The sequence below is a fragment of the Schistocerca piceifrons genome, chromosome 9, assembly GCF_021461385.2.
Source record: "Schistocerca piceifrons isolate TAMUIC-IGC-003096 chromosome 9, iqSchPice1.1, whole genome shotgun sequence".
Lineage (NCBI taxonomy): Eukaryota > Metazoa > Arthropoda > Insecta > Orthoptera > Acrididae > Schistocerca > Schistocerca piceifrons.
Genome location: NC_060146.1, coordinates 174,135,795 through 174,156,158, shown reverse-complemented (window position 1 = coordinate 174,156,158; position 20,364 = coordinate 174,135,795). Strand labels below are relative to the sequence as shown.

Genomic DNA, 20,364 nt, shown 5'->3' with positions numbered 1-20,364 from the left:
ACTGCTATCGAACGATTACATCGATGGGTCGTGTGAAGAATCAAAGTGTGTAGGATCTTTGGTAGTGTTAACTCTGCCGCGTGAAGCGCGGGCGGAGAGAGAGAGTGTGGCGGGAGTAGCGAGTGGAGCAGGTGTGTTGTGTGACGCTCCCGCGAGTTGCCGCGCTTTCGGGGTTTGGCAGCATGTAATTGCGCTCGACTTGCGATGATAGTTTCTGACATGGTGTCGCGGACGGGAAACATTAACTAGCGCACATCAAGAGCCCGTTTCGTCTGGTGACCGTGTCGAGAAGAAGGCGCGCCAACATCCAGCTTCTGCAACAGCGACGGCCGACAATGAGTGACTGTCGCCACCTCCTCGATCGACGGCTTCAAACCTTCAATCAACCAACAAGGAAGACTAAAAGCACGTAAAGTTTCAGAACTGTATGGCAGACCTCAGCTTTTCAAATTGTTCCATTTGCCTTGCAAAATTACAGCAACTTAGCATGAACCTTTGTTGCTCATTGTCCCAATTGCATTGCCAAGCAGGGTCCCTTCCTTTTCCGAAATGAACCCGAGTGTCGTTGAAATTCAAACGCCAGCATTAAAATAATATAATTAGATTTCACTGCTTCAATTTCAAAGTTCAGTAGCTGGCTACAATATTTAGATTGCACAAGCACAAATTAAGAGTGCGAGTTTTGTTACCGTATTTTAGTTACCTGTGACTGCAGCTCTGCTTGGTACGTACTAAATTTTATTATTGTTAATAGTTCAGAATCATTTAATTCAAGTTCAAAGTAAAATCTCTTGTTTCTAAATTGCGTAGAGTCAAGTTGCTTTTGAAATGATTGTTGAGGTAGTCCAAGACTAACCGTATTTTACTGGATTTCGATGTGCTTCAGAAAGAAAGCTCACTATTAACTTCAGTCACTAAATTAACTTTCGATTTTCCGGTTTTATTAATTCTTTTGCTAAATTAAGTAAGAGTGTAGCGAAATTTATTACTTCTGACAAACTTTCAGTTTTCACACTACACGTGTCAACCTTCAGTTGCCACGCTTCTAGTGTTAATTATATGTGTAATAACCTTTCTTTTTCAGTTACTATAGTAATTGTCCTTAGGACTGGCGACCGTGATTTCCCCCAAATCTCAAATATCTAATTACCGCTAGTTAATTGTTAACGTAACGGCCGCACATTTACTTTCTTTATTAACTTTACCCCTTTTCAAAATTAATTTCCACCAGTTTCATTTGCATTTTTCCTTTCATTTAGATGTAACCCTTTCCTCCCTCTTTACCGATAGATTAACTTCGGTGACGATTGCTTTTCCCAAATTTCCATTAGGTACACGCGGTTTAATTTTTCACTGTCATTAAGGTCGATAAGAGAGGGGGGAGGTTACAGACTGTCCTGTTTTTCCATTGTCACCACAACCCAGCAGTAGTTGTGTCATAATTTCATGCTGAAGCTGAATGTTGCAAGGTGTGTTGGTAATGCCGATCATGGATTATGTCAGTATTTCCTCTCTCATGTCTCCCCTCTCTGCAATGGTCTGAAATATTCCCTTAACTCTGTCACCACCCTTGGTATGAACTGCCTGCCTTTTGTGCCAATTATAACTCCATCAGTCAAGCAAGATGTCGAGTAAGAATGTAGAATCGAGGTAAACTTTACTAGGAAGAAACATAGAATCAGGCAAGATTTAGCACTGATCTTACGGGTTTTTCAATGGGCCTTGTAAAATCAGAGAACCTAAAACTGAAGTTCCACTATAGTTTTAACTTTTGCCTGTTCTGCCCCATGAAGAAAAGATTTGTTCATGTCTCTTAACCATATATGATTAAACTGATTCTTTCATTTAGTAATCATGCCAGACATGCAACTGGAATAGATGGACATACGGATATGTGTAACGTCACCCATATCTGGTGGGGGAAGTCACCAATATCACAAGCTGGCCAAGTGAATTCCTGTAGTAGTGTGAGATAAGGCCACTTGGTAGCTGGCTCACCCTCAGATTTTCCTTTGCTAACTGCTATCATCCAGCTATGCCTCTATGAACTACGACTACTACTGCTGATTCCCTAGACAGGACTTGCATTTCAGTAGTAATGGCTGAGCTTTCCAATTGCTGCATGACTAGAGTGATGGGTCCATTTTGAAAACTCCACGTTCTGGTGTAACATTTCCGTATAGTGTTTCTACCTGATGAGCGTATAGTTTCTACCGACGTAAGACTCTGTAACAGAACAAGGTGGAATTATCCCACTTGTTCTTATACCATTCCTGGTGCAACAGTTAATTTTTTTCTTTCTTTTGTGATCACTTTGCATTAATAATGCATATACTACATGTACGCAAAGTTACCAAATTCTCATTTGTGGACATGTCACTAAATTTTATTAATGACAGTATAATATACACTCTTCTGGTGACAATTGTAAATGAAGTTAATTCTATATTCAGTCATATTGTATATTTAGTTTCTAATTTATTATACCTGTGAACTGTGTGCATGTCAAAATTCAAACCCATTAAAAACGTTTGTTTTAAGATTGACAGAGCTCATTTGAAAGCCTTTAGTCTCCACTTTTTTAACTTTTCAACTTTTCCAAAAAAATTATACTTCAAAATTTAATGACAACCCATTTTTTGTATTCCAGACTGGATGTTCAAACATTAAGATGTAATACTTTCGAAAATCCAGTGTTATAATTTTGTTTCCCCAATCTTACAAACATGTATAGTTTTACAAATATGTATAGTTCTACTGAAATAACCTGTCTGTTCCAAATATAAAATTTCTTAGTTATAAAAAAATATTTTTCTTAGCAAACTTTGAGAATTTCCATGTACAATAAAACTTCCTTCAGTAAAATTTTCTAATTGGATAGCTTTTAACAAATCAATTTACTTTATTCTCTATTGCTTTTTTTTCATTTTTGCTATCTTTTATGTCAATATCCAAAATGTAAGAGTCATATATGTTACGATTTTGGAAATTCTGTAACATGTGTATCTATAAATAGGTATCATCGGCAAAAACATAGGCAGTCTGCAATGAATGTCCAACATGTAAGGTTCTGTAATAAATGGCTGAGTTAAAAAGTGAAGAGCTATGGCCATCAGTCATAGGTGTTATGGGCAAAAACATAGGCAGTCTGCAATGAATGTCCAACATGTAAGGTTCTACAATAAATGGCTGAGTTACAAAGTGAAGAGCTATGGCCATCAGTCGAACTTCTTCTCAGTTCTGAGTGAAAATTCTTCAAACCACTTGTAGGATGTGTAACTTATCAATCTTTGTTGTGAAATCTAGATTACTATAATAACAAGTGATCATCTGAAATGATTAGTAACAATAAACGCAAGTAAACTGGAAAGGAAAAAAATGAATTATGCTGTGTTATGTCATTAGCATCTGTTTGACTAAACTAGCAGTTTTTGTAAAAGGAACGATTAGTGGATTTTGATGAGTCTAAAGAGGCTTCAAGCAGGTCAGCAAGACTACAACTTATTTTGAACTCTGCTCAATACTGTAATTGCAATGTGCTTCTCCAAGAAAGTAGTTGTACTTGAACTTACATTAATTTCAACTAGGAACTTTTACTTTTTGGTTATGGGTCAATGAACAATTTTATCTGTTGTTACAGATTGCTAATTTTGTGTTCAGTAAATGTTTATGATCCTAAAGTGAGGGTTACAACACCTTCCTTACTGGAAGATACAAAAAAATAAAATAGTCACCTTGTGTGTTGGAGCTAGTTATGACTTCAGAAGTGTACAGACACAGTGCAATAAACTGGAGAAGGAAACAGATTGAGGTGTGTGGACTACATCAAGATGTGGTATTCCTTGTCTCATTTAACATGTGTAGTGTAGGACACAGAGCAAATATGACAGAGCAACAAAAGGAAGTTATCTACAGTTATATCCCTGTGTATTGTCCTATGGATTTACGGACAGCAGAACACTTCTCAATCAGCAGGAACTACGCATAAAAACTGCTGCTTAGAGATAATTGTGGTGGACCGTAACAACAGTCGTATCCCCTAGCCTGAGGGTAAAGATCTCATAATGAAGAAAAGAACTGCTGTAGGGCATCAAAGCTTTTCCCAGCCATTTCTAAAGAAATATTTTCAAGCAAATTGTATCTCCTGGATTTTTGTATCCGAACATTGTACAATAGATACTTGTGTGCTTTCTTTTCCTTTCAATGTAATCCAGTTACAATGGGTAAAAAGATGCCAACAGTGAAGCTTAGAGTACTGAAAATGAGATGTTCAAGTCATAAGGACACATTCCTGCCTATACATGAATGACATGCAGTGTCATATTTACTGTAAACATCAAGAGGCCTGCAGGGGAAATTCATGCAACAGGTGGTTTTGAGCCATTCTTTGGACATTTCAGTGATTTATTGACGGTATTATGAAAAGAACAGCTGCTACTCACCACACAGCAGAGATGCTGAGTCACAGATAGGCAAAACAAAAAGACTGTAAAACAAAGCTTTCAGGCAAACAGGCTTTCATCACAATAGAGAAAACACACACACACACACACACACACACACACACGCAAACGCAACTCACACATGCATGACCACAGTGTGGCCTTGGCAGCCAGAGATTGTGGTCAAGTGTGTGTGTGTGTGTGTGTGTGTGTGTGTGTGTGTGTGTGTGTGTGTGTGCACGCGCGCGTGTGCGTGCCAACTGCATGGAGCTGCCACAGTATAATGATTTGCCATTAATCTTAAGGTCTGGACATTACGAATCATGGTATCAGAGACACAATGGGAAGTATCTCGGTCTCCTTGAAACTACATGCCAGATATCAGGGGCAGCATCCATACCAAGAATTATTTGTTGTTTGGTTTGTGATTTACTTTTAGATAATCTGTTAACTGAAAGATTATAGATCTGTTTTTGCTAAAGACAAACCCTCTTAGCCATCTTTCCCAGACATTTTCAGCACATGTTTCATTTAACATCTGTTCTCCAAAACCTAACAGTTCAGTAATTATGAAATGCAATAACATAATGGTGATGCAACTGCCTCATGTTTGTGCAAGAAAACTAACAAAAATTTGTGCTGCTGCTTCTGATGTCTCCCATATCCAGATAATTGCAAAGCCCTTGCCACAGTGAATCACTATTGCTATAGTGGTTCCTGGAGCAGTTACTTATATCAGGACAAAGATAACTAACTGTTTAACAAAAATATCATGAAAACAACAGTTTACTACTCACCATACAGATGAGACAATGAGTTGTAAACAGTCACAACAAAAAGAGTGATATAGATTTGAACTTTCAGCCGAAAGGGCTTCTTCTAAAGTAGAAAAAGCACATACATTTACACAAGCACAACAAACATAAGCACGTGACCACTGCTTTTGTATGTTCATCCTTCTGACTGGAGATTAGAGGGACTTCGGCCATTCATTACGTAATAAAATGGAACACCTACAGCCATCCATATGATGTTATTTATTATATGGCTACCAGTTTTGGTGCTTCAGCACACCATCTTCAGGCCTTGACTGACACTGAAGGGGTTATCTCCAATCTTATACACCATTCATCTATGAACTGGTTTTTGCAGATTACCTGTGGCAACTCACACTTCGTTGTTAAATGCAGTCTGTGAAAACCAGCTCATAGATGAATCGTGTATACAACTGGAATTAACCCCCTCAGTGTCAGTTGAGGCCTCAAATGGTCTACTGAAGCACCGAAACTGGTAGCCATATAATAAATAACATCATAAGGAGGCTGTAGGTGATACATTTTATTATTACTATTATTTGAATTCTTGAATAGGAATAAATGAATCTATAAATATAGTATGTGCATTTTGTGCCATTTAAGGGAATGGGGTAAATAATAGAAATATTAATCTTTAACTCTGTATTGTTATATATATTTAAAAAATTTGTTTCATATGTGCCATTTCTTGTGCACTTGGCACGTTCCGCATCATAACACACTGAGGACAGACTGAACATCTCCTCTATATGGTGATCAGCAATCTATCCCTTCCCTAATATTGTCATTATTCCATCCTGGACTTTTGACTGTGACTAACTATTTGATAAGCTTATATTTCTACTATCAATACTCCAAACTAAAGAATCACAGAGAACTCTTAATATTTTATTTTACAACATAAAACTTAGATGTTTTGAAATGATAACTTCTTTCTTGATTGTATGAGGTGCATTCAAGTTCTAAGGCCTCCGATTTTTTTCTAATTAACTACTCACCCGAAATCAATGAAACTGGCGTTACTTCTCGACGTAATCGCCCTGCAGATGTGCACATTTTTCACAACACTGACACCATGATTCCATGGCAGCGGCGAAGGCTTCTTTAGGAGTCTGTTTTGACCACTGGAAAATCGCTGAGGCAATAGCAGCACGGCTGGTGAATGTGCGGCCACGGAGAGTGTCTTTCATTGTTGGAAAAAGCCAAAAGTCACTAGGAGCCAGGTCAGGTGAGTAGGGAGCATGAGGAGTCACTTCAAAGTTGTTATCACGAAGAAACTGTTGCGTAACGTTAGCTCGATGTGCGGGTGCATTGTCTTGGTGAAACAGCACACACGCAGCCCTTCCCGGACGTTTTTGTTGCAGTGCAGGAAGGAATTTGTTCTTCAAAACATTTTCGTAGGATGCACCTGTCACCGTAGTGCCCTTTGGAACGCAATGGGTAAGGATTACGCCCTCCCTGTCCCAGAACATGGACACCATCATTTTTTCAGCACTGGCGGTTACCCCAAAACAATTCTCTCCACTTTCTCGATCATGTCGTCAGACTGGCTTGTGCGAGCCTGAGGTTGTTTCGGTTTGTTGTCACACGATGTTCTGCCTTCATTAAACTGTCGCACCCACGAACACACTTTCGACACATCCATAACTCCATCACCACATGTCTCCTTCAACTGTCGATGAATTTCAATTGATTTCACACCACGCAAATTCAGAAAACGAATGATTGCACGCTGTTCAAGTAAGGAAAACGTCGCCATTTTAAGTATTTAAAGCAGTTCTCATTCTCGCCACTGGCAGTAAAATTCCATGTGCCGTACGGTGCTGCCATCTCTGGGACGTATTGACAATGAATGCGGCCTCATTTTAAAACAATGCACATGTTTCTATCTCTTTCCAGTCCGGAGAAAAAAAATCAGAGGCCTTAGAACTTGAATGCACCTTGTAAACAGCTTGCACTTGTTGACTTCAGATAGTTCCAGTACCTATGTTTCATATGTTCCTATAAGAATATATACTGACCTTCCAGTAGAGTTTGATGGACGTAGGGGACAGGGCAGATGTCCTGTAGAGCGTCGGTGCCGGAAGGTGTATGCCGACGTCCGACTTCAGGTGGAAGTGTCGCAGGTTGGGGCTCAGTTTATTGTCGTCATTGGAGTAGGCAGCAGCAATGCGAAACCTGAAACAAAAATGGAGGTTACAGTTATTTACAGCTGTGTAAGTTTTCAGGAGCACAGACATAGTGATTCAGCTCAACAAACTATTTATTATATGCATTACCGAGAACAGATTGGATCGCCCAATGATTAATCTACTCCCTGTGTTATGAACTTACACCCTATCTGCAGTACGTCAACCACATATGAGTAAAATATTTTGAAACTTTGACAAATAGTTTATAAAAATATAAAGGAGACATAAAACTCTGTAATTTACAATAATGATGTAGGTTGAAACAATGAATTAAAATTTGTACCAGTGCCAGGATTCAAACCCAGGTCTCCTGCTTGATAGGCAGATGTGCTAACCTCTGTACTGCACTGGCACTGTGGCTATCACAGAAAGGATATTGCGGAGACATGGCTTAGCCACAGCCTTGGGGATGTTTCCAGAATGAGATTTTCACTCTGCAGCAGAGTGTGCACTGATATGTCCTTTCTTTCAGGAGTGCTAGTTCTGCAAGGTTCCAGGAAAGCCTCTGTAAAGTTTGGAAGGTTGGAGACGAGGTACTGGTAGAAGTAAAGCTGTGAGGACAGGCCGTGAGTCGTGCTTGGGTAGCTCAGATGGTAGAGCACTTGCCCACAAAAGGTAAAGGTCCCGAGTTCCAGTCTCGGCCCGGCACACAGTTTCAATCTGCCAGGAAGTTTCGTAAAAAATACACTTTTTCCTGGGTGATAGTACATTTTTCCATGTTAAGTGAGAATATATTTTCCCTCAGAGTTGTGAAACTTACTAACCCCTTGAATGGCCAAGGTCTTATATACTGGTGTAAGAGAAGAAACCCAGCAAAACACGACATGTCTTGGAAAGATCTTCGATGTGCGGCAACATTGTATATTTATTATTTTCACATTACAAAAGTATAAATGCGAATTTCACCAAATACAGCAAAGTAGCTTCTGAAGCACTAAAACCAAGGTTTCAGTACACTTTTGTCAGTCAAATATAGTTCATGTTACATGAGCTCACCACCCAATGACAGCCTTCTTCTTCTTTACGGATAATAATACTTTTTTGCTAGCTTGGTCTCTTTTAGTATGTGTTACCCCTTAAGGTATCAAACATAAACGTGCCATTAAAATTTTAAGGAATTGTTTAAACAGCTGGTCTTGTCAGCTCAAAATTTTTCTAAATGTCTGGTCCTCCAAGTGTTAAGCTTTGAATAAGAGTCAAATGCTCCATAACTTAAAAAATTCTCAGATATTTTCAAATGTTACATAATTCATCTGCATAAAAGGAAATTTAGTCTGAAGAACACTTCTCAAACCACCATTCGCAACATTTTTCCATGACGTGTTAGAAATATAAGCAGTTGTGACAACATGCTCATCAAAAGCAATTTGTTGTTATGAAGTATTGCAGTCTTTTTCCCTACAGCTTTTGACACAGTTTGAGGTCAGCATACGCTTGTGTGCACACTGTGTTTTGTTGCTGTAAATGGCACATTTTCTTTGCAACTAAAATTTTATTTTGGCATTATTCTCTTGTTTATGCTTTATTGCTGCAGTATTATTCTGTAGTAGCGCCCCAATAAAAATACTTTGTAAGAGTATCAGTTCTTAGCAATCAAAATTATGTAAATTTAACTGAAAACTAAAACAGTGAAAATTTCCTGGGATGCAACCTGTACGCCGCACTTCCCATGCATCACAGTCCAGGTTAAACTATTGGCCCCTCTATGCTTGACTGGGTTAAGTCTTTTCAGAAGTCAGTGAAAGGCATACTTGATAGTAGACACTTTATGCACTGGAGCTTGTTTTTCTCCAATCAGAGCTCTCAACTTCATTCATTGCCAAATTGGTTAGTTCACTTCCAATTCCTTGTCTTCGAATCATGAATATGGAATTTTTATTTCATATTTCATCATACACGGTAACCACATCACAAACAACCCATACACATAACAATGCTAATGAAATACACACATTACATATACAGCATTAACTAAACACTACTGGATGCTTCCACACAAGATGTGATTCAGCGTCCATATGTAGCTATCGTAATAACAGAGATCGGCTTAAATTAGATAAGCTTCACATGGCATTGCGTGAAACTGAGGTTTTGAAGGCTGCAGTTCATCATTATGATTGGGTAAGTCAAAAACAACTCCAATCAGTGTTGTACTTTAGGGTAATGGTTAGTGTCTTAACCTACCATGTCAAAGGTTGTAGGTTCGAAGCTTATCGTATGTCATGAAAATTCATTTCTGAATCCAATAAAAGGAGTTTGACTACCATTTTTATTCAATTAATTGGTTTACATGTAATTTTTTGTTTATAATTCTTTCCCAGATCATTTTCATCATTGTATTGATTTTTTTATTTGGTCTTATTTTTCTACCTTTTTTTCTTTTTGCATCTGGAATCTGCCTGTGTTATCTATAATCTGCAACCAAGTGCCAATGAGGACTGTTCATTGGTTGGTAATGTGGCAGCTCATGTAGCCAGTCATAGGATGGTTTTAGGCAACGAATGATACTGATAAATTAAAAATTTGTTCATTGAAACTGAACTTTTTCTGTTTTGAGTTTGCTCATAGAGATTAGCTTTAATAGTCGTGAACAAAGCAATAGTGATTTTAGTTCTGCCACAGATTGTTGGCCACTGCTTTCTCAGATACATTACACCTCATGAGGTTGTAGTTAGCTTAGGAAACGAGTTTAAATTCAGGGTTACAAAACACATCCCCTGTCACAGTTCAGTCATTGGTCACTTATGAACACTGTCAACAGAGAATCTCACATTTCTGACATACCTGCAGCAGCCACTTCCAACATTGCTCCACGTTATACATTAACATTATTTGTGAAGTGACTTGCTGAGTGGTAGCCGCCGGCCAATGTGTCAACACCAAAATGGCAAGTGACAGACATCAACTATCAAGTAATTTTAAATGGACTACAGTAAAAGACTGCTGTGTTCATACCAACCTACACACTGACAACAGCTTTACCTTTTATTATTGGCTTCTAGTGTTTGGTTTGTAGAGCCCTCTGCAGTAATACGACATTAGCACTCACCGGTATGTCTGGTTGGGCTCCAGGTTGTCCACCTCATACGTGTGTATGTAGGGTGGTATGTCCCCATTGTTGGTCATCCAGTTCTGATGCTTGCCACCACCTCCTGAACCCCCGTGGCCCTTGTGGCTGTACTGGACTTTGAAGAACTGGATGGGCAGACCGTGATTCGGGGTCACCTTCCAGCGCACCATCACCGATGTGTCTGAGAGGCGTGTGACATGTGGTCTCGAGGGAGGAATCATACGTACTGAAATAAAAATATGTATTAATGCTCTTCCACATATTGAATCATTAAACTGTCTGCCAGGATTGCAACCAGGAAATGTATCAGCTCTCATCAGGACAATACACCTGCCTACACAGACACTTTGAGAGAGGGGGGAAAAAGAGAGATTTGAAGTCAGACTGATAGAATGTCCATTTTATTTATCAGATTTGGCACCATCTCATTCCTGTTTGTGTATAATTCTTTCTAGACTGCCCCAGTAAAAAATTAATTAATCTCAACAGAATTATTTATAAAGAGCATTACAATACTGATATCATCATATGTGGTAGTTATTTTCTTAACATTCTTACTTCCATCTGTTTGCACACCTATAGAAATTTGAAGCTGAGAAACGTTTTGAACTCAGTATAGAGACTGAGACAGGCATATATGTTTCCTGTGCACCTTCCAGAAATGCATTTCTAGGATGGACTCTCAAAACATACGACAAAGTGTGCTGACCTGAAAAATACTACACTGACAAATAAGTGCATTGTGTGCACTGTTGATAACAATAAAAAAGAAAGAAAAAAAGCCTTACTTAGTGACACTGACAAATATTCATTTTACCACCTTGCAATGTTATGTGCTCAACCCTTTGCTACCGATCTGCTCTCTGCAATCTATGCTGAGCGTGGCTTTGTTCTGGCTGTAATGCTTGTCAAATGTTGGTGCCTGTGCTGAGGGAGACAGCATTCTGGCCACTAAGAAATATTTATCATCAGATTTTATGAAAACTACTTGTAAAAAAAATAAATAAATAAATAAATTGCACATCTTATGGCCTGATATCTTTGCTCAATAAAGGACTGAATTTTTCTCCATTGTAAACCATAGTCACTGTGCTGCATCAGATGAAGTAAAACAATGCAAAAATTTTTAAAGAGTTGCAGAGGTAAAGACACATTGGGTTAGCTTTGTGTATGGAGCTCATACATTACAGTATATAAAATGTAGGTAAGATATTGAGATTTTATTACAATTGAAAGCAGAATGATATCTCATTTCATTCTCAAGTTACTGATTTTTATATCCGACGGTTGGTCGTGCGCAATGCACCCATTTCTGTCCCTGTGAATCAGGAGTTATGTGGTCACGACAATTGTCATATTTCATAAACAACTCAAGATACTGAAAGGAGGTTTTTTGCAATTGATAGAATGCAAAGAGGCACATATTTTGCATGATAAGCACACAGAAACTTTTTTATTCAGCATTATATGGAAGTAACTTGTCCGCTGCAGTGAGGGGTTGGCAGCTCAAGATGCATACAGATATCAGTAGCACTGTAGGAAAACCCAAGTGACATGCATATACACATCCACATCACTTGGGAATGGTGGAGCAGGATGTGTATACATGTCCACATCAGCAAAAAGGTTAGTAAGCACTTGTATTATATTTTAAGCAGTCTATTGAAGTATGTTAAGAATGAACTGCTGTATGATTTGCTTTTAGGCTTAAGGATGTCCTGCTATTACTCCCATACAGTACTGGTTGGTAGCACACTGGACTCTGGAGCTGTAGGCCTTGAGTTTATCCCAGGAATGAGTGGGTATTTTTCCCTCTTTCCAGTCCCTCCACAATGGTCCCACACCCACTCAGCCTGCTGTCAAAATGAGTACCAGTGATCTTTTCCAGGGTGAACAGCAGCCCAGATGAGGGTCCTCTCACCCCCCCCCCCCCCCAACCCCCCTCCTAGTTGCACAGCAAATAGAAAGGCTCCACTCAGCCTGCAGGTAGATCAACAGATTGGCCATGGGCTTGTGCCACAGACTTGACCTGTACCTACGGTTTCACTATTGATACCAAGTATTCAATAATTTCACAGTATCTTAAGAAATATCAGAATATAAATATTTATCAAGTACTGAATGGCATAGAGGGGGGAATTTTTTGAGAATATATGCCGTATCTATATAGTTTACAGTAAACACAAGTGCAGCAGTTAAAATGACAAATCATGTACAGACTACAATAAACATATCAGATTTCTGTGACATACACCAGTAATATTGAGTATGTACCCACTACCTATTCAAATGGTCCAAGTACTCACATGTATGTGAATTAAATGTACATAAAGGAAAAAGTTTTATTTTCAGGCAACATATCTGATACAGATTGTTTCAAGTAGACATGTATTTTCATTATGAAAATAGTTATTCTCGTAATAATAACGCATGTGAGTAGCATGAAATTTATGGAATAGCATGAAATCTACACCAGGTTTGCAATATTTTTCTTGCTTATGTTTGTATTTGATTTTTCTGCCTATGTTTCTTCATGTAAATATACTACAATTGCCATTTTTCACCTAGCATTCCTTTTGTGTTTAAGAAAAATTTAAAGATACATTCAAAAAGCAATCAATACTTTGTGTTACTGCCAGTACCAATACTTTTGTTACAATATTATCAAGGTAGTGATAGAACTTTGCATATAATGGCTCTAAGCACTATAGGACTTAACATTTGAGGTCATCGTCCCCTCAGTGACAAATATTTTACTGAATAGTACAGGAATGTTCATAATAAGGATGGCTGAAATGATAGAGAGATAGACTTTTCAGTCCATAGTTAGGCGATCATCAAATATGTAGAGCATGTCAGAGAAAGAAAAACACATAATTTACCAAAACAAAACAGATATGCAAATGCTCCTTCCAGAGACCATGAATGAAATGATCCTCAAGGATGTGGAATAGACAGAAAAAAAACTGAAACTTTTTTATTATCACCTTTTAACTGAGTCAAAGGTGTAACTTATGGATGTATCAGTTTTGATAAGTCTGACTGAGGCAGCCATAGCAGATGGCTAGTTATTACATCAAATGTCTCTAAAGAGTTAGCTGCAACTGTTTGTTGGCTAACACCAATAAAGATGTATGCAAGGCTTGCTTTAATTTAAGGTGCTACTGTCCCATAAACTCACCATGGCCATGGTTGATCTTTCTGCGGTCCTTGGTGCCTTTGTGGGGCCCCTCTGACTTATGGTAAGAACTGCCACCAGCACCGCCATCACCGATATCAGTGCCTGGAGATACCAAATTCATTACTAGAGTGCAACACTGTACTGTTCTGCTGCTTTAAATTTCAAGTTCAAGTCCAAGATAAGAATAAGAAACACAATAACTCAACAAGTCAAAAAAATAGATAAATAAAATAAAATACTTTATTCTTGAAAGCAGACAAATTTGTCTGTTCCGTATACTATTACAGTGTCAGTTCAATTTTTCATTACTTAGTAGCTGTCATTGTCTGTCAGGTGTTTCTCAGTGCATTAATGACAAACTGAATAGCGCCTTTAAGCTCCAAATCTGATGTGTAGCAGTTTCACCAATAAAGCTTCGAAGATCACATTACTTCACTCAAAATATAGATATGAATTAGCAAGTCACTGTGCAAAATAAAGCAACAGAATTATTTGTGTGGCCCACACAAGAACATCTTGTAGGCATCAGCTTATGCAGCTGGAATATTTACCTTAGCCTTATGGCACATTTATCTACCAGTGTAATTTGTAGTCAACAATCAATATTGGTTGAAGAGTGATATCACTTTTTACAAAAACAAGATTGAGGGGAAAGCGATCTACACTTCTCTCTAGCAAACATAGCTTCAGCATAGTTTGAGAAATACACTGTTATAAAAAGTTTAATCAGTCTGATCATGGAAATGAAATATCTGATAAGCCGCAGTATTGATATTAGTTAATCTTTCTTTTTTCCCTCTGAGATAATTTCTTCTATACTATACAGGAATTCTTGAAAAGAAATAGTTAGTAAATTACAAATTTATAAATACCTAACATAAAGCCAAAGATATTTAAACCACTTTTATTCAGTTGACTATTCCGTATTATAATATTTAGCATGAATGTGACATGTATGGCACAGAATGTACTAGGCTAAACTAACTATTCATGCAGAAAGAAGCAGTAAACTACATAACTAATTAAGGCTGTCTACAGAATGGAAAAATATACCAGCAACATCTCAGTTAAAACATTGGCTCAACAGTAAAATAATAATGATAACACAATAAGAGTCTAGATTCCTACCATCTGCTCCGATGTCATCTGGATTTATGCTAACAGCATTAGGAGCGACTTCCACCATTGCAGATCCAAAGACTGACCCAAGCTCATTTCGACCAAAGCACTGGAATATGCCAGCGTGCTTTAGGTCAGCATTCTGTATGGCAAGATTTCCTCCTGGAAAGTTGAAAAGAAAATGACTTAAGTTTTGTCAACTGCTGCCATACTGGCAGAAATGTGAATATGCATGCAGTTACTATGAGGTGTAAAGTGTGCTTTCTAAGGCTATGATGTCCATTCTGTGGTTTTTGACCACCCATTCATTTAGTTCACTTCATTTGCATCTTGAGCTGCATACAAAGTGTGTAAGAAAATTAACAAAAAGGATTTTTTTGGTAGCCATGAATTTTAGCCTTCTTACATATCAAGGTTGTGTTCTAATAAACATTCCCTTTTCAAGATAACACATTGATTGACATACTGTTTCCAGTTCTGGAGAGTTTCTCGTGAAATGACTTTCCATGTGTTGGTTACACTCTTCTGAATATTGTGAAGTGTGTTCAACAAATATTGAACCTTTGGTTGGTAGAAATACATTTGGAAGTACAGAACCCTAATTCCTCCAAAGTAGTCTCCTTGGTAATGATCATGCTACTCCCAGTGCTCCCGCCATTATGGGAAATACTTCTCGAATGTTTCTTTTGGAATGGTCATCACGCAGGTTGTCGCATTCTGCAAAATGTCATCTTTTGACACAAATCGTGTTCCTTTCAGGAGCATTTTCAGATTGGAAAATAACCAAAAATTGCGTGGAGCCATGTGTGGGGAGTAGGGAGCCTGACTAACTGCAGGAATGTTGTGTTTGGTGTGGAAATTCTGTATCAGATATGCACATTCGGTTGGTGCATTATCGGGATGGAGTTGTTAAGAATTCACCAGCCACAGATCCAGTTATTAATGTCATGCAATATTATCAAGGCTATGAAGGAGCTCATGGGAGTGTTACTGTAAGATGTTTTGGTTTGTGATGTTTACACATGATGCACCATCTGACAGGAATTAAAGAAAATGGTCAATATGTTTCTGACATTGGTGTGGACCTGATACGTTGGTTTAGGCCTCAGAGATGTTGAATGTTTCCACTATGACAACTGTATCTTGGTTTCCTGGCAATACCCATGAACTCACATCTCAACAACTATGACCACAATATTCAGAAAGTTTGGGTTACTGTTTGCACTGTCCAGCGCGTCCTGTGCGATTTCCAGTTGGTGCTGCTCCTGCAGCATTGGCAGAAGTTTTGGCACAAATTTTGCAGACACTCTCCTTACGCACAAATCTAATGCTTACCATATCTTACTTGCAAGTAATCATACTAATATATGATGGTCTTCCACGACCCAAGTCCGCACTTACTCAATGACTTTGTCATTTCGGCTTGTTGAGGATCTGCCTGAGAATGGTTCATCCACTGATGAGTGGCCATGTTTGAAGTAGTTGTACAACTCCTTTATCCATGAGGTGCTTTAATATTGTGAAAGGTTTCCACTTACCTATCACCAAACTTTTGCCAGACTGAGAATCCATATCACTGCCTACTTTGTTCAGACAGTTTGCAACTTGCAGGAATCCAAGACCACTCATTACACATCCACATTCACATTCACAGGTCGACTGCCAGCAACTAATGCTTTCTGCTGGCTGGAAAAGATTCACAACTGTGCATGAATCTCTACAGAAGAAAGCCTCTCATGCTTCACTGGTATACACAGGAAAGAGGAAGGTTCAATACTCTTGAAAGCACCTTGTTCATCTACAACATTATCAAAGTGACATCCTTTGAAACTGGTATATGAACTGAGGTACTACAACAAAGTCACTGAACATGAGATCTGGCAAACCCAGGACTGGTATTTAATGCAAAACTCACTGGTGGAAATGACCATGTGACAGGGAGCAGTGTCACAGTGCAGCTTACAAATGTGTGTATTGCTTGGTTGCTTATATTTCACCCTTTCCCTGAGTCTTTCAAGATCTTCCTGACAAAAATTTTGTTTGGCTGTTTGTAGTGGAGGCATAAATTCTTTGTGGACAGTCCTCTGACTGTAAAAAAATACTGAATGACTATCAGTTTGATTCATGGTTTATTCATCCTTTCTTTCCTAGGATGGGGTAAAACTGCAGTGTACCACTCCTCACTCTGGCATTTTGTCATAGGACCATATTCAAGACCCATGATTTGCCACCTGTGATAATGAGACTGAAGAATTCAGGGCTCCCTGTAAAGACAGTCCAGTAGATAAAGACTTGCAGCCTTCCATTTGTTCTTATTCTCAGTCGTGATTTTCTTTGAAGCCATCTTTGCACACACTTTTCATATGTGCAAATCTGGTGTTAAATCACCATTAATTGTTCATATGATCTCACAAGATATTTCACTCTTCTCATGCAGTTTAGATTTGCCCTTCCTCTAGGCTTTAAAAAATACCATCTGAAGATGTGTGTCTCAGATAGGAATTGATTGCCTGAGTCGTCTACACATTTTCATAAGACACAGTGTTGTCAGTCTAACACATGTGAGGGAGGACCCTCAATGAAAAGGAATGAGGCAAAATGTATCTACATCACCACAGTGGTGTGACTGATAAAATAGTTTCTGTACATTATGCTGAAAACTATCATTTATGACACAAATGTTGTACACAAGGCAAAAGCAGACTATAACAATAAATTTTAGAGGTTTTGTGAGTTTTTGATATCGAGGAGCCCTTGGCTTCAAGTGGATCATTACAATGTAGTTCACTTGGTTTGTTGCCATAGTTATTGTAACTAGCCACAAGACTAATAGAATACACTTAGTACAACTGATTCACAGTAAAGAGCTTAACCCCTAATCCTGGAAGTGCTAATACTATACAATTCCAAACATACACTACTGGCCATTAAAATTGCTACACCAAGAAGAAATGCAGATGATAAACGGGTATTCATTGGACAAATATATTATACTAGAACTGACATGTGATTACATTTTCACGCAATTTGGGTGCGTAGATCCTGAGAAATTAGTACCCAGAACAACCACCTCTGGCCGTAATAACGGCCTTGATACGCCTGGGCACTGAGTCAAACAGAGCTTAGACGGCATGTACAAGTACAGCTGCCCATGCAGCTTCAACACGATACCACAGTTCATCAAGAGTAGTGACTGGCATATTGTGATGAGCCAGTTGCTCGGCCACCATTGACGAGATGTTTTCAATTGGTGAGAGATCTGGAGAATGTGTTGACCAAGGCAGCAGTCGAACATTTTTTGTATCCAGAAAGGCCCATACAGGACCTGCAACATGCGGTCGTGCATTTTCCTGCTGAAATGTAGCGTTTCGCAGGGATCGAATGAAGGGTAGAGCCACAGGTCGTAACACATCTGAAATTGTCCAAAGTGCCATCAATGCAAACAAGAGGGGACCGAGACGTGTAACCAATGGCACCCCACACCATCACGCCGGGTGGTACGCCAGTATGGTGGCGACGAATACACGCTTCCAATGTGCGTTCACCACGATGTCGCCAAACACGGATGCGACCATCATGATGCTGTAAACAGAACATGGATTCATCCGAAAAAATGACATTTTGCCATTTGTGCACCCAGGTTTGTCGTTGAGTACACCATCGCAGGCGCTCCTGTCTGTGATGCAGCGTCAAGGGTAACTGCAGCCCGGTCTCCGAGCAGATAGTCCATCCTGCTGCAAACATCGTCAAACTGTTCGTGCAGATGGTTGTTGTCTTTCAAACGTCCCCATCTGTTGACTCAGGGATCGAGACGTGGCTGCACGATCCGTTACAGCCATGCGGATAACATGCCTGTCATCTCGACTGCTAGTGATACGAGGCTGTTGGGATCCAGCACGGCATTCCGTATTACCCTCCTGAACCCACCGATTCAATATTCTGCTAAGTCATTTGTAGTCAACCAACACGAGCAACAGTGTCGTGATACGATAAACCACAATCACGATAGGCTACAATCTGAGCTTTATCAAAGTCTGAAACGTGATGGTACGCATTTCTCCTCCCTACACGAGGCATCACAACAACGTTTCACCAGGCAACGCCGGTCAACTGCTGTTTGTGTATGAGAGATCAGTTGGAAACTTTCCTCATGTCAGCACGTTGTAGGTGTCGCCACTGGCGTCAACCTTGTGTGAATGCTCTGAAAAGCTAATCATTTGCATATCACAGCATCTTCTTCCTGTTGGTTAAATTTCATGTCTGTAGCATGTCATCTTCATGGTGTAGAAATTTTAATGGCCAGTAGTGTATAAAAATTACTTTAAGGTGCCAAAAGTTGAGAGATCAATGGACAAACACTGGATGAAGCTCCATGTGTGAAATTCTTAGATATCCATATGGATAACAGAGTGAGATAACAACAGCCCATAGGCAAATTAACCAAAAAGCTCAGTTCTCTCATGTTGACCTGCAGGCAAGTTTGCTAATGTACTTCCATTGAGTGCTGTCCAATGCTACAACCAGTGCAACTAAAGTCAAAAATGTAATTGTTCCATTTCGTTTTCTGTGAAACTGCACTTACCCCTACTGTTTCGCTCATCTTGCAAAGCACAAAATCTCTCTCTCTCTCTCTCTCTCTCTCTCTCTCAGAAACACACACACAGATGTTCACATTCTCCAAACACTGTAATGTTCTTAACTCCTTGGGAAGGAACATTTGAAATGCAATGAAATGCAAGAAATAACAGGAGAAGTTGTTCTAGAGGAGGGACGAAGGAGAACGTGTGTGTGTTCGTGTGTGTGTGTGTGTGTGTGTGTGTGTGTGTGTGCATGAGAGAGGGGGGAGGAGGGGAGAGAGGGAGCAGCAGGGGGAAAGGGGGACGGGGTTGGCAGGGTGCTTTACAGAAGAATGTACCCATGAAGGTAGAGTTACATAATTAATATTCATCGATAATGATAGAAGCTGAAATAATGAATTAAAGTTTGTACCACAACCGGTACTTGAATCCATGGCTCCTTGTTTACTAGGCAGGTGTGCTAAACTTCACATCCCTGCAGCAGTACAGCTAACACAGCTGCACAGACTACCCTATTGCAGTGCCCTCTCTAACACAAACTTCAATTTATGCCTTCAGATTATTTTTCCCTTCTTGGGTTGTCACTATTGTTGAGGTTCTCTGGTATTGGAGTAGCACCCCAGCGGAGATAAAGGTGAGACCAAAATGTTTCAAGGAAAATTTAATTATATCAGTTTCATATTTTTGTTTACAGGTTCATTAGCTGCCAACATCTCAACTTTATTGGGTGTTTGACTGTTTTAGGTTAAAAGGAAAGTGGAAAGTAGATAACAGTGAAATATGCAAATAATCCTAATAAACATGAGTTTGGAAGCCAAGACTTTCCCCGTTACAATGTACACGCAAGTGCAGTGTCTAAGGCTATGTTACGCTGCAGCTCCACTGCTGGAGCATCACTGTCAGTTAGTTGAGTACTTTGTTTTCATTGTTGTCAAGCAAAGTGTGAGCTCAAAGCACCCAAACACATC

At 39.2% G+C, this 20,364-nt stretch overlaps 1 protein-coding gene across 3 annotated transcripts in view; it reads right to left on the bottom strand.

Annotated features, from left to right (window-relative positions):
• Window positions 1-20,364, bottom strand: part of LOC124717019 (interference hedgehog-like) — a 597,210-nt gene that overhangs the window by 48,072 nt on the left and 528,774 nt on the right. For all 3 annotated transcript variants that reach the window (XM_047243672.1, XM_047243673.1, XM_047243674.1), the window contains exons 8-11: window positions 14,829-14,981; window positions 13,701-13,802; window positions 10,499-10,745; window positions 7,279-7,435 (exon numbers count right to left, since the gene is read on the bottom strand). In XM_047243672.1, the coding sequence (XP_047099628.1) occupies window positions 7,279-7,435; window positions 10,499-10,745; window positions 13,701-13,802; window positions 14,829-14,981 (659 nt within the window). The remainder of the gene's footprint in view (window positions 1-7,278; window positions 7,436-10,498; window positions 10,746-13,700; window positions 13,803-14,828; window positions 14,982-20,364) is intronic.